The 25,554-nt window shown below is 38.1% G+C and overlaps 1 protein-coding gene across 9 annotated transcripts in view; it reads right to left on the bottom strand.

Moving 5' to 3' along the window:
* Positions 1-25,554, bottom strand: part of NRXN3 (neurexin 3) — a 1,573,300-nt gene that overhangs the window by 139,636 nt on the left and 1,408,110 nt on the right. For 6 of the 9 annotated variants that reach the window (XM_042943952.1, XM_042943953.1, XM_042943951.1 and 3 more), the window contains 2 exons: positions 19,266-19,355; positions 13,753-14,060 (listed from right to left, as the gene is read on the bottom strand). In XM_042943952.1, coding sequence (XP_042799886.1) covers positions 13,753-14,060; positions 19,266-19,355 — 398 coding nt within the window. The remainder of the gene's footprint in view (positions 1-13,752; positions 14,061-19,265; positions 19,356-25,554) is intronic. The other 3 variants (XM_042943956.1, XM_042943957.1, XM_042943960.1) reach the window with 1 other exon arrangement.

Below are 25,554 nucleotides of genomic sequence, written 5' to 3'. Positions count from 1 at the left end.
GTGGCTTCTTTAGTCAAGGACAGCTCCAGTGAAGGAATCAGCTGATAGCCACCAGCTGGCACTCCTAGTGGTCGAAGTAACTATGCCTCTGCTCCAGAGTAATGGTGTCTCTGCACTAAAGTAATGGAATACTGGGTGCTGGGCAAGGTTTTGAGCTATGCAGAGGTATTATTTTGATAAATGTTAAATTAAAACTTCAAATTAATACATGCTTATTGTTTACATTTAAAAAGGTGGGCATACAATCTGCCCCCGGACATACAGATTTTAATGATGAAATCAGAACCTAAAACCAGATTGGCCCATCTCTAAATCTCAACTAGTTGTGTGGGATTGAATAACCGAACCATCTCTGAGATTCTTCCCATATAAACATCCCATGAAACTAAAATCTCAAGGCAATAAGCAAAATCTTTGCAATAACTATTGTAAACTTAGTCCTTGAGAGGAAAATATGTTTCAGATGCAATCATTTTATTATAACGTGGTTTACTATTGCCATCTTTGCTAGCCAACAAAGACACTGTCTAAATTTGAAACTTGTCTGTTTTGAGTAGACATTAAAGACCTTATTCTTAGAACTGACCTGTTTAAATATAGGTGGCTGCTGTCTCCTGCGTCTATACCTGTAATAGCAGATCAGTATGCTAACTTTCTGTAGAACACCTGAACTCAAAATGAGCTCATATTTAGAAAATATTTAAGAGCCTTACCAGATTGTGCATGAAGGCCGAAAGATACTCATTCTTTGTTTCTCCAAAGCCTGGACTCTTCAGGTGCCCAATGTTTGTGTAATAGATTATTTGCCCCGCGAGAAAAGAGGCGTTTTGTCTGTTTTGGATTTCTGCAGCCCAAGTGCCTAGAATAGTAGCTAGCCCATACTAGGTACTTAATTTACTCAAACATTTGTTAATTGAATACAAAATCCAACTTTTGAAGTTGCGTTTGGCACTGCAGCTACACATTCCATATTCTCATAAAGTCAACTCTGGAAATACAGCGTTCTCTAAATCAGATTATAGTACTTCTGGTTTGTGTTAATGAATTTGCCACTTTATCAGTAGACACATGTGTGGTGATAATGCTTTTACTATGGTCCCATCTTTTCAACAAGAACCACCGTTCTATAGTCCTCTTAAATAGCAGAGCCGGAAATTACTTGGCAATCACCTTTTCTTTGAGAAACAGGGCAGAATCAGAAACACAATACCTACATAGAGAGAATTATTTTTTTAAAAAAGTAATCCTTTCAAAACTTGAAATCAACTAGGATATGGAGGCAATTATATTACAGGAGTTACAGAGCAATGAAATTATTCTGTCCAGTCTTTTGCATAAGTGGTCAGGAATAACATTTGCATATGTTATATCATATTGATTCTTGTAGACAGAGACTCAATAAAGACAAAAGAACACATGCAAAAATAAATGCCTAGGAGGGAAGATACAGAAGACACAGATGGAGGCATCTATTATATTCGGCTTTACAATAAAACAACAAAAATAATAAAGCAAACAAAACCAAAAGTAAACAGCAACAACAGCAAAACCCCATCCAGGTCAGTTCCCTTTAGTGTAAAGTGTCTATTTCTACCTTGTCCTTGCTCATTTCTCCCACATGAAATCTGCTTTGAAATGTCATCCCCCCCCCCCTTGCCAAACAGAATAGATAGGGCAGTAAGAAACTAATAATGATAATAATAATAATGAGAAATGGCCTCAGAGATATATTTCACGTTTCTTTCTTTCTCCTTGTCTTTCTTCAGAGGAATAGCTTCCCAGCCAGTGGGGCATTAATCATCAGAACAGCAGCTCCGAGATAAAGCCTGGGTGAAATTTCATTGTGCATTATAGTGTGAGTTGTGGGTGCATGAATATGTGTCTCTCTCAGTATCGGGAAGGAGAAAGTGAAGAGGCAAAGGAGAAAAATCTGTCATTTTATATACTCATACTGCTCAAGATGGTCAGGACTGGTTCCCCATTGTTACTGCGGATTAAAATCATTCACGTCCTTCTGCTTTCATCAGAGGTCACCTCTCAGAAAGTGGGATAAATATTATGACAAGTTAAATTCTAACTACTTTTTTTTTTAACCCATCTGCCTTGGGGCATGTACCAGAGTAAGGGACAGGAGGAGGGGACTGTGGAACCAGGAGCAGGACTGTCTGATGGTATATGTTTTTCCTTGTTAATCCTCAATTGGGTATCCGTTCCCTCAGTTACATAATGCTTTGGGTTAGCAATTCCTGTTTTGAAGATCCCTGAATGAAGTGTGGGGAGACTGTCTGGGAGAGACGGCTAAACAGAGGCTACAACTGCTCAGCAAGGAGCTGTAAATACCTACTAGATCCCTGCTCCCCAAAGTGAGGTCCACATACTGCAACACGACAGCATCTGGGAGCTAGCTACAAATGCATCATCTCAGGCCCCACCCCAGAATGGAGTCACGATTTGTGCTTTAAAAAGGTCACCAGGTGACTTGTGTACACAAAACAGTTTATGAAGCACTCTTCTAGCCAATACATGCAAACACATGAGCATCCTCTCCCTCCCTTTCTTTTTTAATTTTTATTTATTTATTTTGAGAGAGAGATAATACAGAGGTGGAGAGAGAGAGAGAGAGAGAGAGAGAGAGAGAGAGAGAGAGAGATTGGGAGAGAATCCCAAGCAGCCTCCATGTTGTCAGTGCAGAGCCCAATGCAGAGCTGGAACTCACAAAACGTGAGATGATGACCTGAGCCAAAAGCAAGATTCAGATGCTTAACTGACCGAGCTACCCAGGCGCTGCCTACTTTCTTTCTTATGCAGACACATACCCACACAGACACACACCCACACAGACACACACACACAGACACACACACAGTTGGGATGAGAGATAGAAGAGGCTGCATTATGTACACAAGTCAATCAAATTTCCATCAAGTAATTCTCTCAGTGACTGCTAGCCACCACAGATATGGTGTGCATGTATTTCCCCAGCCATCTCATCCCTGCATGATGAGAAAACCAAGGAGAACCTTGCATTCTCCATTTAGCTAACAGAACTAGCTCTCTAGACAACCCAAGGCATTAATTAGATGGTTTCAAAAGGCAGGGCTGTCATAACAGCTTCAGTGTGTTTCTAATTTTTACAATCATTCAAACATGCACCAGAAAGGTATGAAAGCACATCCCAGCCCTCCTACTGCCTTGTCAAAGACAGAATGGAAATATCCATCTTGAAAGCTGGCTAGCAATGACTGCTATTTGAACCTCAGTTTAAATAAGAATCATTGATTCTTTCTGATGACTCAAGAGACATTAAGTAGTTTATCTTCTACATAGAGGTGGTCATTGTGGAATTCCTTCTGAAAGTTTTCAGCAAAGAAGAGGGAAATGAAAAGCATCATTATTTGTATCGTGATTTTAACTATATCAAAGATATTCTATTAATTTCTCTCAACCTTAGCCATCCAATCCATGAAATGGGCAGGTGGTTCTTAAGCAACATAATTACAGAGTATTTATGCTTATTGTCTCCTCTCTTTTCTTCAACTTTCCTTGTCTTTCCTCCAGTTCATTTATCCAGCCACCAGCTGTTACAGTATGTGCAAGGCACCACATTAGATACTGTTGAAGATATTGGAAAAAAATGTGAATCTACTCTTAATGCTTGTTAAATGAGGAAAGAAAGTGTTTTCCTTTGATAAACATTACTGAGCCCTTTTTTGTGGCAGGTGCCATGCCAGGACCTCAATGCTGAGTGATGAGCTGCATAATGCTCTTGCTCTCAGTGTAGTGGTTTCTCATAGTATCTTCCATCAATGTTCTTTCAAAAGATTCTGAAGACAGGTGACTGTGGAGCCAGCGGTGTCATAGGGTCATGACCAGGGATAAGTGGGTTCATATAACATACTCAGCCATAAGACAAAAACAAAAGAGCTAACAAAAGCAGGTCGAAGATTCCCACCGACCTACACACACACATACAACCAGATAAATGAACCTCAAGTAAATTTTCTCTCCATACCAATGAATAGAAGCAGTGGGTCATTAGAAATAATTGTTATTTACCTATATTTAAAGGTAGGTTTTAGGAGAATTAAGAATTAAGTAATTTGGAAAAATAAGAAGGAGAAGAAATTGGAGAGGCAAAATGGGTAACATTATATTTCCAAAAGTGTTCTGAAAACTCTGAGCATTAGAAGAAGCCCTTGTTATTATGACAACAAATAAGCCCTAAGGAAAGAGAATTTAAGACCAGAAGTGAATAATATGTGCACCAGATACAAGGGGACCTTCCTGGGACTCATTATTATTAAGGCAAAAATTTAAGAGCAGCAAAACCACTGCTAATGACCACTGTCACTGGTGAGCCCCATCAGGGAGGGGACCTGTCGGGGGTAAGGTACTTGGAAGTGAGATCCAGCCTGTAAGTATTAAGAGGTGTGTGTATTCCCTGAGAAGGCGCTGGTAGATTTGTATGTTTTGACTAATACCGACTGAGGGTTTACCTATGCTGCAGAGCTCTAACAGTGTCTGAGACAAAGATCCTGCCATCCAGGAACTCACATACCATGAAGTAGAGACAATAAACAAATAAATATGTGACATAATGTCAGGTATAAATAACTGCTATGGCAGACAACAAAGTACCAGGTAGTAGAGAGTGTTCTTTTATAGAAGACGGTCAAGGAGGTCCTCTCTGTTAAGGTACCAAATGGGCAGAAACTTGGATGAAGTAAGGAGTGAGTCATGCAAATACCTTGGAAGAGCTGCTTCAAGCAGAGAAAATGACCAGTGAAAAGATACAGAGGTGCTTGATACGTTCAAGCTGGGCTGGCACTAATGACGTATTCATCTAAGGTATAACATTTAAGGGGTGCCACCCCAAATCACTTATTCAAGACACATGGTATTATATTGCAATATTTTGGAGTCAATATCAATGCAAACAATTTTCCATAAGCAAAATATCAACATTTTAAATACAGACAAGATCCAACTCTGCAACTGTACAACCCTTCTCGCCTCTTCTTTATCTGGGCCCTATGTTCAAGGAAGATCAAGAAGACCTATGTATCTGAAGCAGTGTGGCAGAAAAGAAGGCCAGAGAGCAAGGAGGAAATCCATACATCACACAGTAAGGATTTTGGCTTCAGACTTAGCCATGTAGTATGTTGGGTGATTGGCAAAACCACCTGGAGCTTTAGAAACGTTGAGGGTCCTCTACAGTGAGTAGTCAAGAGCTGACCCCACTTTTCTCCTGGTTGTTCAAAATAAGAACCATCACTTTATCAGCAGGTCTGGTGAACTTTCTATCCTAGAAATATTACATCCTAATTAGAATGGCATCTCTACAACTTCTCACAATTTGTAGGTTTCCTGCCTGTCTATGATAAGGACCTTCTCCTAGGACCCTTTAAGGGACTAACCTCAGCTTTGCGAAGTACTGATCCCATCCACTAAAACTAAAGTATTAAAGAGGGGACCAAAAGAAATGACACTGTATTCTCTTCCCTGGCCTACTTGTACTATCAACATATAGGTCTTTAAGAGGTAGGTAAACCCACCAAACGTGCGCGCGCTCTCTCTCTCTCTCTCTCTCTCTCTCTCTCTCGCTCTCTCTCTCTCTCTCTCTTTTTCCCATGAGAATGATGTAATCCCTGAGAGAAATTATCACTGGAGTCTTACCAGCTAATGAGAAAATTAGAGTCCAGTTCCCTCCCCCCTCAAACTATTCTTTGAGAGGGGAAAAGAAAGTACCTGCATGAGGGTAAGGAGAAGACAGAAGATATTTCTTGGCTGGCAGCTTAAGTCTAATTAGACTGACAAATCTTCAGCGCCTTCCCCAGTTATAAGGCTTGGCAGGAAAGGAACGAGCCCTGGAGCCGCACATTATGTAAGGCTGTTAATCAATATTAGTTGAGCCCTAATCCTAAAAATAAACTTCCCCTGGAGGTTTTGTTGTCTAGTGGTAAAAGTGAGGGCTTGGAAACTGTGTAGACTACTGTCTCACTTCTGTCAAGCCGGTGGCAGAAAGAAAAAGGTGGAGGGGCCCTGAGGGGTAATTCCTTAGGCAAGTGCAACCATTCCTGATACCACGTGATCTACCTCCCATTATAAAGCATGATATTTAGGATGAGGTAAATAGACTTATCTTGTATCCCAATCTAAGACAGTTTGGTTACTCGAAGAACCTTGAGAAAATTTGGCGTTCTAGCCAAAATCTCAAAATGCCATTGATAACTGTATTCTGTAAATGTGTGGGTCATGTGTTTTGTTGAATCATATAAAATTCCTGATACTTGACCATTTCAATCTATAAAAATGGCAATTTCATACACTTTGCCCTAATAGAACACTTTGATGTAATAACCATTCAGCAAAGCCAATTCCTACATCAGAAAATGAAAGACTTTTCCACAGAAATCTCTTCTAATTGAGGAGTTGAGGGCTCTGGTTCAATCTGGGACATTCAAAGGAAATCCTGGGTTATTATGGGGTTGTATAGGTCTAGACAAAATTGTTCTCCTGTACTGGGGAAAATTAAAAAGGGAAACTGTTTAAAATGGAACCAGGAGGCCAAGCTCTACCACTCTTGGTCAATTTCAGGTCCAACAAGAAGAGAGGGACCTGGTAAGTTGATAATACATTAGCTACTACTGTACTCTCCCAGCAGGAGTTAAGAAAGCTTTTCTCCTCCCCTGGTAACAGCCCAGCAAATGAGAGACCTCCACAATTCAGCCAATGAACAGCCACTAAACTTTGAACTCCCAGTTCACTCCAACACACTTACTGTTTATGATACCCTTCCCAACTCCCTTCTTTTCTCTATGAGATCTGTCCTCTCCTGTGTTTCCCAGACATGCCTATGGTTTTCCTATAGCTTGCTTGTCCCAAATTGTAATTCTCTGCTATTCCCAAATTAACCCATTTTTGCTGGTAAAATAACTGAGTTTTATTTTTAAAGTTAACATGCTTATATAACCAATCATACAGGACATCTAAGCCTTATGGGGATCTGTGAGTTCTGGGAGAGCCTCTTGGTTTGAAGTGGTTTCCTTAAGTCTAGGATTTAGTGAAATCCTAGGATTTAGGATTTAGTGAAAACTTATGGGTAGGTCATGGCCTAAGTTCTTTTCATGCATAGTCATATTTATTACTCACCACAATAGGAAAAGTACTGTTATTGTTATAACCATTTTACAGATAATGAAACCAAGGCTTAAAGAGGCCAGTCAACCTGCCCAGAGATACACAGCTAAGTAACTAGAAAAACTTGGAATCCAGCTCAGAAATTCTTACTCTAGAGTACACCCACTTCCCTCAAATATATTGGAACTCTACCTGAAATAGGCAGTATGAAGGATCAAGTTTTTAAACACTTTATTTATTTTTGAGAGACAAAGAAGACAAAGCATGAGCAGGGGAGGGGCAGAGAGAAGGAGACACAGAATCTGAAGCAGGCTCCAGGCTTCAAGCCGTAATCACAGAGCCCAATGCAGGGCTTGAACCCACAAACCATGAGATCATGACCTGAAGTCAGACGCTTAACCAGTTAAGCCACCCAGTCACCCCTGAAGGAGCAAGTTTTTAATCCTAAGTTTTTTCTTTGTTTTGTTTTGTAATAGTCAATATCAAAGCTGAAGTGTGTTTTTTACTAGTCCCAGCCTAAAACTGAAAGCAGACCACAAGGAGGAATTTCCGTATAGGTGCTGTTACAAAACCTAAAAAAACTGGCTTCCTTCTGGAATTTTTGAAAGTGGTTCATCTTCAACTGCCAAATTTATGAGTTCGAGGTAAGAATGAAGTCTCACAAAACTCTCAAGTCTTTCATTTCTACTGTTTATCAGGATAGCTCCAATCTGGCTGAACATTGTGATTTTCTGGTAATTTTCTGGTGCCAGGCAGCACTGGCCAATGTCAAGGTGACTTTACCAATGCCCAGCACAGAAAAAGTGGGTCACAATCAGTATCCTGCTAATAGCATATAAAGGATTCCAAATGGTGATTTGCACAGAACACACTGAATTCTTTCTCTACTGATAACAACTCGGTCTGTAGGCTTAAGGTAAGAGAATACACATTATTTTTGGAACTACTTTCCTCTTAGCCGTTTCCTGCCTCATAGGAACAATTTGGTTCTGGTGACCACAAATTACCAAAGACTTTTATTTCTCACTTTTGCCTTCTTTCCTGAATGGGTATCAAGAAATTTGAACACAGACTGAGTTAAACTTTTCCATTTAAGAAGCTGACCTATCGGTGTCATGATAGTAACCCTGACACAGAGGTCAGTTGTAATACAAATGCCTGCATAATTGCTTGGGCACCCCTGGTAGTAAAACCAACAGGAAACCCAGTGCAGTTCTCTCCTCTTGGTCCTCTCTCATTTAGGTGAGTGTGGGGCCACGAATCTCAGAATCTGGATCTCTCGCCTCTCACAAACCTCCTCTATCCATTCTTTGTTCCAGTTGGACTTGGTTCTCTCTCTCAGGAATTACCATCCCTGATTTTGACAACTTAGCTTCTGATATGTAGCCAACTGAGATTTGTTTCTCATCACCATGTACCCAATTATACTCATCCTACAAGGTCCAGTTCCATTCCCACCTAATTTGTGGGATCCAGTCAAGCCATCCCATACTAATCCCTTCCTCTCCCCATACCACTACCATTTGTGGGTCACTACCTCATATTGATTGCTCATGTCAAACTCCATGATGGCAATGTTTCTGGTTCTTCTTTGTAACCTTAAAAATATGTGTGGATACATTTCATAACAAAACATATTCTTTGAGGCCCATAGAACCCCATGGTGGTTTAAAATGGAAGAGAAAAGGGGCGCCTGGGTAGCTCAGTCGGTTGAGTGTCCGACTTCGGCTCAGCTCATGATCTCATGGTTCGTGAGTTTGAGACCCAAGTCGGGCTCTGCGCTGACAGCTCAGAGCCTGAAGCCTGCTTCGGATTCTGTGTCTCCCTCTCTCTCTGCCCCTCCCCCTGCTTGTGCTCTATCTCTCTCTGTCTCTCAAAAATAAATAAATGTAAAAAAAAAATTTAAATGGAAGAGAAAATTAAAGATGAGGAGTGAGCTATCAGAGAAGTCCATTCCTGAGATCTTAAAAACTTTTCATTTGCCAGGACACATTCCAGCCTTCAAATTCTACCTTGACCCTCCTTCAAATCCCTAGCCCCCCAAAACTGCCTAGCCCCCACTGTGAACTACAGATGCTACTGACAGTGGAAGCAGACCCATTTCCTGAGGTAGATCCTTGCCTGAGAGGGTATTGACTTCCATACCAAATGTTGAGGACAGAGTATAATAATGTTAAAACATATTTAATCTTATTCTTTAAGACGTACCTGTTTTAAGAATTTTACTTATATTAACTCAGCTAACCCTCACAACAATCCCATGGTGTCAGCAGTACCTTGGAATACCCTTCCCTCCCTCTAATTTTACAACTTGGTAGGCTTATATTAGTTACTAATTCTTGCTCTCCTCCCATCGATAAGTGAGGTTAATGTCTCCCTTCCCTGAAACTTGGAACAACTTTCTCTAGGAGCCCTAAACCGCTATGAAAGAAAGCCTAGAAACTACATATAGGGGGTCATGGATCCAGCTGAGTCCAGTGTTTCTAGTTAACCCACCAAGTCACAAGGTGTGTGAGTGGAGCCAGACTCTCCAGACCAGTCACTGAGTAAACTCAGTCAGTTCCACGTAGAGCAGAAAAATTGCCTTGCTGAGCCCTGCCCAAACACTAAGTTATGGGAAAATTTGTTTCATAACAATTGCTAACTAGAACATATGTTGTGTTAGGGTCCCCTCCCTAAGGAAAGAAAACACAAAAAGACAAAAAACTCAAGGTAACAAGATACGTGACAACATCCCTCATGACCTTGTAACATGAGACCACTTAATCAGACTGCATGTTTGTGTGTGTTACCATATATGGGAGACAAACAAGTAGAAAATATATAAAAAAAACTATGCTAGGTGGTGTTCAGGGCTCAGTTCTTTGGGTATGAACCCAACCGAGCAGTGCCAGCATGAATAAAGCTGCTGCTTGGAAAGAAAAGCCTTGGGGTGTCATGACTCTCTGTGCTAGAATCCTGCTACAATGTGACTTGCTCAGAGTCACTTAACTCATATGAAGATCTAGGTTTTAAACCCAGGCAGCCTGACTCCAAGTACATGCATTTAACCACTGCTATAGCCTTACCACTGAAGAAAAAAAAATAAAACTATCCAAAGCACATTGATCATCCTGAAGGGAAAACTGTCTGTAAGCCATGCCTCAGTCGCTAAGTGACAGGTATGTAATAAAGCCTTTTTTGTTTTCCAATTTATTCAATAAATATTTATTGAGCACCTACCTCTATTTAAGTACTATTACCCACGCATTCACTTTCTCAATGTACTCATCTGCTTCTCAATGCACCCACCTGCTTTCTCAGTGTTAATTTTTTTTTTTTTTTTTTTTTTAATGTTCAGGAGAGGACCTGGAGATACTCTCCTTAATATAGGGTGAAGACCTGATGTTCAAGCACCATAGCTGTGAGTAATTTACACAGTGCATATGATCCACAAGCAGTTCTCTAACAAAGAAGAGCATCAGAAATATCAAAGTAGTGATTACTTCCAGGAGGCTGGGGCATTGAAGGGCCATCTCAACTCAAAAGCTATTTGTTTATGTTCACACACAGGTAAGAATAGCACTGAAGGCACTTTGCAGGTTTCCTTTGATCTGAAATCAACACAAATCAAAGCCAATCGGAAACAAACTGCCAAATGATATTTTCTTAGCTTATGTTTAAAGAAAGAACCACTGGAGGGGCATCTGGGTGGCTCTGTCGGTTGAGTGTCTGACTCTTGATTTCAGCTCAAGTCACGATTTTACGGTTCATGGGATTGAGCCCTGTGTCTGACACTGTGCTGACAACATGAAGCCTCCTTGGGAGTCTCTCTCTCTCTCTCTCTCTCTCTCTGCCCCTCTACCACTTGTGCATGCACACGTGTATGCTCTCTTTCTATCTCAAAATAAACTCAAAAAAAAAAAAAAAGGAACCAATGGATTTTTGTATAACCATATGGTTTTACACCAGGTTTTGATGCTTATTTTGTTTTTCCTGGATGAGTCTAATTTTAGGACAACCCTGGTCCAGCAAGGCTATCAAAGCAAAGGAAGCCAGAATAGAGTATCATCTAGAAAAGGCTATAAGATTTCATACATGATCGTTCTGGTAAACGTGAAATCCAGTCTTTCCCACTTTTTGTTTTCTCCCAGAGGTCAAAATTTTATGAGTGTATTTCACCCAAGAAAATTAGCTAGATCACATAGGGCATATTAGAGCTTCTGAGACTGACCTTCCTCACCCAAAATCGTCAGAGTCTGGGAATTGTCCTAAATCTTGGGTCCCCAGTCCAAACACAGGCTTGATGTAATCTGTACTTGAGATCAGAAAAGGGTTGGAGACAAGGCAGGCTATTGCATTTTTATGTAACCTAGGGCAAAGTTCTTATTTGTTTTAATTTTTTGTAGTTTCCAGTTTTTATTTAAATTCAAGTTAACTAATATACAGTATAATAATAATAATACAGTGTAATTTAATGATTCATCACTTACACGTAACACCCAGTGCTCATTACAACAAGCGTCAGGGCAAAGTTCTTCTGGCTAGTTGGCAAGAACAAAAAAGTCCGCAATCCTTGGCATGATATTATTTCCTCTAGCTAATCTTTACAAAGAATATGGAGCTTTTTAATCCCTCATTCCAGTTTCATCCAATTCTGCTAGTCCACTGTCTTTCCTCTAAGAGTTTGTATTTACAAACCCTTAAAAGCAAAGAATGTCAACATATTTATAAGTCATTTTTATAGCCATTGCAGAAGCAAAAGGAAAGTCATGTAGATGAAATCCAATTATCACTGGACTCAAAGGGAAAGAAACACACCAGACAGGAGGCTATTAGAGAGAGCATGCTCCAGCTGTCCACATCCTTCACAATGACAACAGGTTCTATGATGTTCAGAGTCATAATCACTTGCAAGACTTCTGTACTTTGTACCCTACTCTTCTCTGGAAGCTCTGGCTTCCTTAGTTTTTGGAAAGACTCACTCAGTCTGCTCCTATGTGAATATCTGCTGTAAGAGGGAAAGCCAAAAACTGATAATTACCATAGCTTAGTCCCTATATCCCTATGTATCATTAAATCGTCCTGAGGTCAGTAAAAATTTGGTCTTGAAAAAGACTGTAGGACCAGCCATTCCTATGAAGAAAAAGCCATTTGTTCCTCTGCTTCCCACAGAGTTAGCAGAATGTATTATGACAGAAACAGAACAAGTCTGCCAGGACCTGTGCAGACAGAACTATCCTTTCACCAACCATAAACAGATCTGCTCTTGAGCTATAGAGAGTCATAATAGAAATATATATTGCCTTTTATCTTCTTTTCAGTGAGTAGAGTGAAGTGTCAGGAGTTATTGCTTTAATATCAGTAGGGAAGAAGTTATTTCTTTTTCCACCATGTATGTAGGTATACATGCAAGGGCACACACAACTATACGACTGCTATGTTAACCAGCTTCTTAGCCTTTCTAAAACACATAAAATTGGCCTGGTAACATCATCAGTGCATACAGCTTCAAATTGTTACTGTGGGATCCTGTAAGGAGCTGTCTGGATATTTCTGCTTAAAGAAAAGGGAAAAGGAAGACAACAGTTTTACCTCTACTTAACTCACATAAACTTAATTCAGAAGAATGAGAACACATAGGGGGCTTAATTGATTATTGACTTTATGTTTACAATGCCCACTGAAGCCAATGGAAGGGTGATGTCAAAGACTCAATTGAGCCCCTGGATAATGTCTTAAAACTAAGAAACAGAAAGGACAAGTACTGATCTACTGAATCATCTATAAACACTAACTAGGCTAGGGGTAATTTCCCCACAAGCAATTGGAATGTCTTATTTTATGCCACAGCATTTAAGGCTAATAACTCGATTAACCTCCTATTCCCTACTAACTAGATTTATGAAATGCCAAGGGAGTCAGCAAAGCATTAAGCTTTAGCGTGGGTATAATTACTTTTAAGTGAAAAAACAAAAAGTGTTTCCACAAAACTAAGGACTTCCTACGTAGCTAAACTCAGACCTTCACAATTTCTAATGTAATCAGGATCTTGGTCAAATACAAAGGAAACAAAATGGATAAAAAATAAGTGATTGATCAACACTTAAAAATTTAAACAAAGACTGCATTTTGTAAGGATTAGTTAAACTTCTAGCTTCAATTGTCCTTGATTTAATGCTACTCATTGGTCTCAAGTGAATGGTTCATGTTTCAGCAAAGCCACGAAGAGGATGTGAATAGAACTGAAGTAGGATATAGCCTTTCCTAGGATAACAAATTTTCCTTCCCCCTTTTCCTTTTTTGCTATTGAAAAGAAAAGAAATGAAATGAAAGGAGGGAGTATTTCATACTGAAAGTGTTAGCCATTCCTCATTTTGAATAACAGCCTTACCATTTCAGCGATAAATATGATAGGGATAATAACCCATGAGTGCACATAAAACTTTTATAACTTCTTTAGCAATGACTTTGTCTTTCTCTACTCCTAGGTCTTACTACTATAAGTGTCTATAGGCATCCTTCTTACAAACATGGTAAGTCAGATACTTTAGCAATATAGCAACACTGACATTATAGTAATGTCTCAAAGACAATCAAGAAGACTCAATTAATAGTTGTAGAAAGGCTTACCTGAATGCTTGCTGTAGAACGATTTTTGCGGGTTGTAGTAGTAGCCATTGTAGTGGTGGTTTCCATGACAGTGGTAGACATTTCTGGTGGCATGGAGGTCGTCTGTGTTGTTCCCAAGATTGACGGGACTTCTCCCACCAGCCGGACACTTCCATTGATTTTAATATTGGGGTTGTTCTCAGCCGCCATGTTCAGTACTTTCAAACCATCATAATAGAGCCCAGAGAGCTGCCCTTGGAAGAGACGTCCTTTGTCTTTTCCGCCAATGGCTATTTGCGCCTGGGTGTTGAAGATGGTTAACTGCCGTCCTAGTGGGTTGGGTGGAGGAAACATTATTATTCCCATATGTTATCTTCTTTGTCTTACCTGGTCTGAATGGACCAGGTATCAAAACAGCCTTCCTTGAGCAATTGAAGGGGAGAAAATTGGATAACAAAAACTCAATAGATAGTAGCAAGTAACATTTCACTATGTTTATCTCTTCCACTGTCTAGCTGAATATCCTAGATAAACTGAATAATTGAGTCTCTATTTCATTATTGTGAGGAATGAGAAATATTGGTTCAATGATACAAAGCACTGAAGTATTCTTGGTGGGTATGTAGTTGTGGATGACAGAAAGTAACCCCCAAATCAGGTGATAATAGTAATAAATACCTATTGTATTCATTTTTACAGTGTCACAGAATAACAACTAAAAAGAATTATATATGGCAAACAAAAACTCTGTGAGGTAACTTATGACACTGAATTAAAAAAAATAGGTCTGATAACTAAATTAACTGAAATTAAATTTCAATTAAAGACTTGGATTCATTATAGATATGAACAGTTTACTCACCAAATACCTCATTTGCTACATAATACATAATATTCTATCTATACTTGACGTTTATTAAACAATAAACATCATGACAGATAATTTCCTATCTCTTTTATCTTTGGAGAGGGCGGATTATGGTCACACAACTATATCTCTCCCTAAAATATGGGAAATAAACAGGCATTGATAATGTTTCTGGGGCAGGGGAAAATGTCATTCCAAATCAATGCATTATAAAAGAAAGGATGGGTATTAACGAAAAAAAGAGACACAAAAAACTCCTTAAAATGATATAAAGGTATATTAATGTGTTGAAGACTATCAGTAGCTCAACTTATTTGGAGTTCCCATTTGGAGAACCATTTGTGCTTCTCTGAATAGAAAATTATCAGAATGAAATCATGACAGAACAGAGTCTAGAATAGTGCAACTCAATTTATCTTCCTCCCAACTACCTCCACTTAAAAAAGCCTCTCTAGTGCCAGGTCTTTCCCAGAAAAACCTAAACAGCTTTTTAAGGCCAAGGCATTCTATGCTATTATTTCTCCAGATAATTCCTCCTGCTTTTGCATATGGATAAGTGGGGGAAACTTATTAATGGAATTAAATATATCCTTTTTGAATTTTTCTCCACTTAAGTCAGTAATAAAACAATGCTCCACAAATTCTCAATCTAATCACTTGGATTATTTTTAGCTATAAATGACTGGAATGTTCTGTTATTATTGCCTGATTATTAAAAGGGAGTTTATTTTTAAAAGACTAGGGTTTCTGCTCCACAATCTCTAATTTGAATAGAGGCATACTCTGATGTTTGGGCTCTTATCCTCTACCACTATTACATGTTCTTTAACTCTATACAATAATTACCTATCCTTGAATTTCTGGTATATAATGTGGAATGCCTTCTGAATGCATAATAATGGATGAAACAAAAGAGGAAAAGAAGGGAAAATGCATCTGCTCTTTATACAAGAGTCAATTCTGCTCATGGGGAAACTCTTAACAGCATAGTCAAGAATAATTTATAAATAATACCTTTTTGGAAGCTTCAAACACTGCAGTATGGAGAACTGACCAAAGAATTTTGTTATAGTGAAAATGATCTACACTCTATAAAAATATTTGGAGCATGGAAACGGAATCTGTTGGACTTGATAACAGAATTGTCCAGATGCTAAGGGAACAATCAAAATAGATCTAATAGATTTCCATTATTTTCCCACCAATTTCTTCAGTGCTCTGTGCACATACATCATCACCTGCCCTTTGGTCTCTCATTTCTCACACAAGATGCAGCAAAATCTTCAATGAACAATAACACTGGATAATGACCTGCAGCTCAAATCTCTTTACTGTTATTTTTTGACTACAGCTTTATCTAGGAGCCCTAAGCTTACTGCATAAGAAATGTTATGATGGAAAGGGAGAATAAATACACCCATATAGGCATAGGCATAGGCATTGGGGGCAGCTTAACATAATAAAGAAGAAGCTGCCTAAAAGGAGATCTCTAGGCCTCAATTCAGTAGCTTACACCAGATAGCCCAACGTCAAGCTATCCCTTCCATTCACACAACTGTTGGCCAACAATAATATTTACTCATCTCCTTTTTCGTATATGCTTTAGCATTGATGATCAGTTAATAGATATAGCTAGTTATAGGTAAGAGATTTCATATTTCTAGTATTTCTTAAAGCACTTCACATCAATAACAGTCCTCACCTTATTTTCCTGGTGATATCATTCTGACAATTATTACAAATAAAAAGAGAGAGAAAATTGAAATGCAAAGTTGAATTACACTAGCTAGAAATGATGGATCTCTTTCATTCCAGTTGCCACATTACACTCCATAAAGTGGTCTTTGCTTGTTCAAGACTAACCCAAGCATGGAGAAGGGCAAGGCATGTTTTCTGGGCTACAAGATTAAGCCACTGCTCCATTTCTGGCTATGGTTGTGATCTCAGAGAGATCTGAGTAATTATTTCTTGAGAAGAAGACACTAGTTGGGTGAAATAGGGAAGGAGGTTGTCTATGCTTCAATTTTCCATCATGCTATGGGAAGTGTATGGATTTCTGTTTGCTTATTTCATGGTCTGTTTCTGGCTATATCTGTTTTTCTTTTGGTTATAGACCCTTTCCTAGCCTTCTGTACCTTGGATTAGGAAGTTAAGAGTAAAGTTGGCAATCACTAAAGTAATAGTGGGAAACTCTCAGTTTCCCACCATCTCTTCCTCTCGTCATTTTACCTCTCCAACCTAAGCAGGAGTAAGGGAATAAACTGGGAATCAGTCATCACTACCCTCTCCCTAAAAAGCGATATTATAAGGGACTGACTGGAGAAAGTTTTATCATTTGCCCCAGATTTCTCAAAATCAATGCCAGATTTCATTATTGTTATTCATTATGATCAATTGTGTTTTTTTTATAATAAGCAGCCATTATATCCATATCTATAACCCAAACTAAGAATTGTTCTATTATCCATAATACTCAATTTGGTTATACTAGTACTGGGTTTGTAGCAGGTTACTTTCTGTTTTGTTTTAGGTGCCCATGTTCTTGGAAGTCATTATTGCTACCTCATTTGGATATCAAGTTCACATACTGCTTAAATTAAATCTTTGCACGTCTGCAGACAGTGTCACACAAAGACTAATTAATTAAACCTCAGAACACCCTTGGGGAATAGGCAGTATTATTTCTCCTCTCCTCAGATGGGAAATCTGAGATATAAAGAGGTTAAGTGGATTGTCTAAGGTCAGAAAGTATCAGTCAATAGTAGACAGAGCCAGAAAACAGACTCAGGGATGTTGTGACCCACATCTCTTCTCCAATGACAGAAATAACTTCAAAGAGGCATTCCAAGTACTTTCCTGATACGTCTGCCTATTCATCCTTCCATCTTTACCCTTTTTCACTCATTGTCTTTACAAGGTCTTTTGGTATATATTTTCTACTCCTTTTGAAGGGAAGGTTAGCTAGACAGAGGAAGGGGTAAAGCAATAGAATGAATAGATGTTACTCACCCAAAGTGTAAAAAAAAGTAATTTCCGTTAAAATAATGCAGAAGAGAGAAACTCCAAGATTGCAAATACCATTTTCAATATTATATGCATATATGAACATATACATACTTGGTTAAGAAACTAGAAAGCCGCCCTCCATCCCACCTGAACCACCCTTCCCCCTCGATTTGTTGTATATTTCAAAGTGTCTTTCTATATGAAAGCCAACTGATAACAATGCTATCAGCAGGAAAACTAAAAGCCTACTCATAACTTTATAATGGTTTATACAAATGAAAATGCCTGGCATGCTCTTCAACTTAGACTTCAAAAGGCAATGGAGTAAAAGAAAATATTATTAACATAAAATTGAAAGAAAAAAAAGTTCTCTCAGGCACATGAGACTCAGACATGCATCTAGTTTTCTTCTCCTTTTTTAAAAAGTGAGGCAATCGTAGTCTTTAATGTTAAAGGGACTTTATGAGCTGGTGATTACTAAACGAATTATTTGCTTTTTAGAGTTATTCTTAATTTATTTTTAATTAGACCACATACGTTAAAAACAGGGCAAACAGTTAAGTCTCAGTGAGGATTTTCCGTGTTTAAGGGTCTGAATGTTGTCACCCAACTTAAGACTGTAATTAAGCTTGCTTAGGTTGCATATTAATATATTCAATTACTTTTTGTGTGTAACTACATCAAATCTCTACGAATTTTAAGAACCCACTGAAGGTCTTGAGACAAGAGTAGCTTGCACTGGCTCAGGAAAGAAGGGAATAAATAGCTTCTGAAAATAGAGAATTTTCTTCATTGGAAGATAATAGTTTACGTCGTAACAAATAGAAGCCACACAGAAAATTCTAACATCAGGTATAACCGCTGCCCTCTTTTATTAACAAAGTGGTTGTTTTCTTCAGTAAATCAGAACTGCTGTTTTGCCTTTCATGAGCCTTTCTTTTCCAACGCATTGTCTTAACCACTTCCACTTTTGTTGCATAAATATTAAACACATAAGGGTATTATACAACCAAAGTGTAAAATAAGGTTTTTTTTTTTTTTTAGTTTCAGCCAGCAACTAGGACACAATTAACCTCTTATGAAATACTTTTGCCTCTGTAAGTTTGAATCTAAAGGCAAAATTCATCTTTCTCGTTCTTTCTTTGCTTAAAAACAAATTGTTAAAAAAACACTGCTCCCCTTAATAACATTTGTCTTAGGCAGTTTATGTTATAAGAGTCGATCTGATGATTGTTTTGTTATCCATGCTAGAGAGTAAAGCCAAAACAGCCTCAAGATGTAAGTTTAAAGAGTACTTTTGAAATTTCTTTAGAAAGCTTTGGTATAAGAGGTAATTTAAAACAAATTAACAAATAATGTCATGCAGTGGTTAAATTGCCATAATACATTTCTTTTTTAGAGGATCCTGAAATTTCTTGTTTGTGGTTATCACGCTGATAGCAAGCTAGATGTTAGTCCCTTTAACTGTATTTTAATGGCAATGTATTATAGCATGATTTATCAACATATGGCAGGTGGAAGCTGACACAAATTATAATGAAAATTAAAACAGTCATTTATGCAGCAGGCGATTATCATTTAAGGAACATTTATTTGCAGGCTTTAAAAATGAGGGTTTAGAATCAAATGATTTTAAAATGAAAGTTTTAACGACGGTTACCTTTTTCCTGCAGCCACTCCTCTACGGGCCGGTTATATTTGAAGGGGATTTTCTGTTTTACCATTTGGAAGCGTTCATTATCAGTGTTGCCTTTAAAGTTTAAAAAACAGCTTAAAAAACAATCTGAAAAGTCAATACGTCATTAAAAACATCCTAGGTTGTTGGTTTGTTTATGAAGTTTTTAGAGATAGATATCAATTTATCTTTAGTAGAGGTGGAGTCGAAGTCACTCTGCCCATGGTTGACAGGTTTGAGGTCAGGCTAGTCTTAGCTATGCAGTGCTCCATCATCATATTTTAGAAATGGAGCATGAGATGGGAATCCATTTCACCCCAACCACACCTCAATTGGGCCAATGGAGGCACAGGATTTTCCTGGTTTGTGAATAATTTGCCTACCAGATCAGCTTTATCTATGGTAGGAAACTTGCATTGTCTCAGTCATGCATGATCTACTCTCACAGTACTAAACCCTATCAGAAGCATGGGGTCATGTACTTCCTTATTCTCAAGTGTTTGTAACTGCTCTAACTTCTGGTGGAGGGAAGAAGACAATTTAAGTCTTGATGGCCAAGGGTGACTTCTTACTCTGAGGCCTTGGTATCTCATCAACTATGTTAAATAGAGTATCACAGATGATTCTTTACATCTCTATTCGTCTGTCCGGACTTGTTCTACATTTTAAAAAAGAAGAAAACCCAAAGTAAATATTTGTAAATCAAAGCAGCTATAAATATAGTGATAGAGTATTAGCAGACTTTTAAGTACCTAAATTTTATTACTACTAATAGATGCAAGCTTTATATGTTTATCTAGTCTCTCTCTCTCTTACCTTTCTATGAGAGGTCCTTTCTGAACAAGTATCTATTCATAAAGCCTGTTCAGGATACCTCCTTCAGGCATGAAATATCTAATTAATTTCAAGCCTCAAACATAATGCTTTTAACTGCTACGATGCCCCCTTATTCTTTTTGCAACTGTTGTTACCACCCTGGATGATTTGTCTAATTAGGACAGACTTGGAGAGTAGTATTGTAGAGATATACCCCTAATGAATATGCTTCAAATCACAAAATAATGAAGCCATGTTTGGGGAACTGTTCTGTCTCATCAACCAACCTCACAGTGATCAAGCAGAAACTAGTGAATTTTAATTCATGAATTTTCACTCACAGCCCTTTACTGGAACTTAGGGAATCCCATTCCAAATTACCAACATTAAAAATGAAATAAAAATTTCAAAACAGGTGCTCTTGGAAACGATTTACAAAAAAGTCTAAAAGCCAGAAAGAATGTTAGGATTAAATATAGCAACAGGCCAAGTTAAAAGAAGGTCACCATGGCATTTCAATCTCAGAGCCACCTTCTTATAGGAATTATTGACAGAGAAGATTCCACATGTGACTAAACTAGTACCTGCCTTCCATGAGGTATAAGATGGGAAAGGGGTGGCTATGTTGGGAGATGTTTCCAAGATTTCCCATTCATTTCTGCTATGAACAAATGATTTAAGAAGGTGACTCATTCTCCTTCCCAAGGAATAAAAACTAATAACAAAAACAACAACAAACACAAAGCTCATGAAAGAGACAACTATGGATCTGTATCCAGCCTCCATCATGGCATCTTCTCTGGTTGGGATAAAACATAATATTAACATATCAAAGGATAAACTACAATGAATGGAGTATTATTTTTTACACAAATAAAAAGGAAAGGGAGAGGCTGCAGGCAAGGAGAAAAAACAGAAAGGCAACTTCTTGGGGCGCCTGGATGGCAAAGTCGGTTAAGCGTCAAACTTGGACTCAGGTCATGATCTCCCAATTTGTGGGTTTGAGCCCCACGTTGGGCTCTGTGCTGACAGCTCAGAGCCTGGAGCCTGCTTCGGATTCTGTGTCTCCTGCTCTCTCTCTGCCCCTCCCATGCTCATGCTCTCTCTCTCTCTCAATAATAAATAAATGTTAAAAAAAAAAATTAAAAAAGAAAAAAAAAGGCAACTTGGTGTTTCAAACTTCAGGGCAAAAGAAGTTAGTTTTATCTGCTAATGTAGTTACCAATTAGAGATTATCATAATGTTCCTCCTTGTTAGATTTGGGTATTCAGAATTCTATTAATCCAAAATGAAGTTGGGTAAATTCTTACATGTCTTCACAGAAAAGGAGCATGCACTTTTCTGAAAAGAACCTATATCTCTAACTGTTAATCTTACCCCTAAAGACGACAGACAACATGAGGGATACCATCCATCTTCATAAGCTTTGACCCCTCTCAAGTTTTAGTTACAACAAAGCATTATACTGAAAGATGGCAAATGGGTTGTGCCAGATTCACCTTAAATATATTCTATTACTTTGGGTTTTCTGTAACTTGTTGTTGGCTGCAACATTAATATAGTGATAACCGTCTCTCCACTCACTGTGGAATGGATTAGTGAAGTCGATAGCAAATATAAAGCTAAATATTCTTAGAAACATGCAGGGTAAAATCAGTAGTATCCAAAATTCCAAACTGCCAGAGTTGTATATGCACTAAATTAAGTAAATTAGAAAGCACAATGATTTACTTTCTCTAAATACATAGGGGCTCTTGGTCCTCCTAAGCATGCCCTCCCCATACACTCTGTCTCAAACCTAAAGCTCTACAGAAGATAATTTTGAGGCATGGTACACGCTAGTAAAAGAGAAAACTATGTTGGGTAATCAATAAGCGATATGTTGGGAGGACAGCATAGCCATGATTCAACCTTAGACCCATGGGGAAGTGAAAGAGAGAGAGTCATTCTTCTCCATCTCAGCTTTAAAGACATTTAGAAAAAAGTTTTAAGTTTTCCACACCAGACTGATAGTGTCTGGCACTAATGATAGTGATCTTGCATACTGTTAAAAGTTGTGAAAGATGGAAGGTCATTTGGAAAACCAAACTGGTTTAAATTGCCACATTAACATTGTTCTTAGTCTCTTTTCATGTTCTTGTTGGTTTTTATTTTAATTTATCTTAAACATTAGTAAGAACTGTTTTAGAAACATGTGCATGAGAATGAGTTCATTTACCCCAAGCCCCATTTGCTAGACTGACTAAAGAGTAAACAACCTTCTAAACATAAGAATTCATAGAGAGCGAGTACCCTGAAAGCTGAGCAAACCTTGTAAAAATTAATGTACATTCGTATTAAATCCTTAATGACATTCAGTTGTACATTTCATATAGCAACCAGTATGAAAATTTAAACAGAGTGAAATCAATTCTTCAATAGAAAGTAATGATATCCTCAAGAAAGAATGGCCTTATGAACAGTAATGTCATGATGTCACTAAAACGAGACATATGTGCATTACTAATTAGACCAACAAAATGTAATGACCATACTTCTCAAACACACTGAGAAATCTATAAATTATACCATGAGATCTTTAAATAGACAGTTCTTAAATTACTATATAGATGTGACACTCACCTACAAAGAACTGAGCTTTAGAAAAGAAATTAGTCACATTTTATTCTACTTAAAATAAAGGTGTGTAGGTGAGTGTATTTGTGTGTGCGTCCATGCATTTTTTATCAGAAATTGATATTTTTATGCCACTGGCCTCCTAAATTCACTTGCATTTGTATCATTGCTTCTAATTATTAAGTGTTTCAACTCCTGGAGACGCATACAACAGGCACTGTTGAATTATAATATTGTGAAGAACAGAATACTCTGAGGTGAGATTATTGAGGCCCAACTGGTTCATACATAGCTTCAAACTTTATTCAGAAATACCTCGTTTCTTACATTTGAGTGAATCTATTTAGGATAAAAAAAAGAGAACAGAGTAAGTAAGACAAAGAAGGCAAGTTGACCCTTCAACAGTTCCCCAATACATCAGACCCTCTTTGTTGTCAAGCACTCCCAGAGGAGTAAATTTGAAATTTGTTGTCAGTCCCAAAGGAATAAGTATTCTTTAAATAGAAGAATGAAATGATACAGAGAACTTTTGTATAGCAAGGAAAATAAATTTTACAACACCTTTATATACTCTCTTGGTCCAAATGCAGATCCTATTCATTAGCTATTATACTTAGTTTCTTTAAGCCATAATTAATACAGCACAGGAGTTAAAAGCATGGGCTTTGGAGACCAATTTAGCTTTGGATTCTAACTTTAGCATTTAATAGCTGTGTGACCTCATGCAAGTGACTTGGCCTCAGTTTCCCCATTTCCCAATTCACCATTGGACCTAGTATAAGATAATAAGAGGTACAGCATATTCAGAACACGAGTATGAAAAACATTCAAGTTTTAAAAACCATTATTAATACAACTCAGTTGTTCCCTAATGATCTAAAGGGTGTACTTCCATGGCCTCAGGACTTTACCAGGCTTCCATTCAAAACATGGGCATATTCCATTTGGTCTGACAAAGGTTATCTTTCAAACATCAATGAAACATAGAAAAATAAAACATCCTAAATATCCCCTAAATCTCCTAGCTGTTGCTCTTTTTAGATTTCTGAGTCTTTTAAAATATACTCAGCTAACCCCATTTCCAAAACAAAGTGGGTTTCTTAAACCACTGAAAATAAAGGAACAATTCAGGCATTGACTAATGTGATTTCTTGGTCCAGCCACAGGTAATGAGGATATACTGCTTCTGTGTTGAGGAAGAGTGTCCTAAAGGTTCTGGCAATTTGCACCAGGCTGGCAGAAAATTCCTATAAATACCATCCGAAACGTTGTCAAGCACATGGACATGCTAATAGGAATACTGTAACAGCATTCATCTGTGCAAAATTAATGCCAGAGGTATTTTTTTTGCATTTTGTTTTGAGTCCTAGAATAAAAGGGAAAAAAACGTTTTGTTTATTGTTTTCTTGACACTAAAAAATGAGACCATGGGTCTAACGAACAGTCAAAGAATGAATACTATGTATTAGAGCCAGAGGCAAAAGAAAATCGATGTGAGTAGGCTCAAGTAGTAGGGCTTTCAGAGGTTCTTACAAAGTCTCTCTCCCTAAAGAACACTTCGTGAGTTTCAAAGCAAATATAAGACACTAAAGAAAAGGAACTGGGGAAATTCTCTAAGCTTGGCTCTGGTCTCCTTCCTGATGTTGACTCAGATGAACTCCCCTCGGAGTCAAAAAGTGGGCTACTGTGCTACCCAGAGGGCACCCTGAATGTTTGGCCACTTGTAAGTGATGGATTAGACCTCAACAAAAACCAAATAACTAGTATTTATAAAGCGCCTTTCAACCAAAAAGTTCAAAATGCAATTATAAGCATCATCTCATTAATCCTCAAAACCACCTTTGGGGCTAAAGAAAAAAGAACTATTTATATACTATGGGCTTGATCCTACCATGTGCCAAGGAAAGAAATTAATCTCTTGGAGGAGAAAACTGATCAACTGGGGGAAGTGAATTAACAGACTAAGAGCACACGGGCATTATTAAGTAAGCAAGATTCTCCAGACTTAGTTGGGTGGTTCTGTGAGCCAAGGGATCCACCTTTCCCAAGTGATGAGATGCTTGCTTCTGGAAAGCAGTATGGGTCACCCAGGCATACCCTAACTTGGCCAAGGAATCTTACTATCTCATGTGTTTTGGAAACGTTCAGGAATGGAAGACATATGTGGAAAACCATATTATTCCCTTCCTGTATCAAAGTAATTTTGTATTAATTCACCATCTCTAGGCTACTGGAGTTAAGCTGTTGAAGCAAAGATGGCTCAAACATGAACGAAAAGAACATTGGCTGTGGAGTCTGAGAGACTCTGGGTGAAATCCTATCTCAGACATTTACCATTTCTGTGAACTTGAACAATTTACTTACTTTAGATGACTAGAGTTTCTTCACTTAAAAAAAAAAGAAGAAAATAATAACTTTTATTGCAAGGTTTTATACAAATTAAATGCAATAATCCAGGAAAGAGCTTAGTTTAGGAGGTGTTCAAAGAGGTTGAGAATGGGGAGAGTTTACAATTTATTTTAATTCTCAGGATCTTTCCCTAACACATGTTGAGAGATGAGGACCATGTTAGAGATGTAACCCTGGTCAATGTCCAGGTATCCAAGTGACCATGTCTCAATTCCTTAATCTTTGTTCCTGGCTGAGGTGAGTTTTTGTGCAAATACGTTAACATTGAACTTCTCTTTCATATCCCAAATCTAAGTGAAAGTGCCACTTCTGTTGAAATGTAATTATATTAAAGACCATTTACACTGATGCAACAATGAGAACATATATTACCAGTCCCTACCCTTTCCCTGCATGTTGATGCCAGTCTCAACTCTCTTTCTGAAGCCCTTTT

Source organism: Panthera leo, chromosome B3 (genome assembly GCF_018350215.1).
Source record: "Panthera leo isolate Ple1 chromosome B3, P.leo_Ple1_pat1.1, whole genome shotgun sequence".
NCBI lineage: Eukaryota > Metazoa > Chordata > Mammalia > Carnivora > Felidae > Panthera > Panthera leo.
Note: the sequence above shows the minus strand (reverse complement) of the source record. Positions and strands in the feature narration are given on the sequence as shown.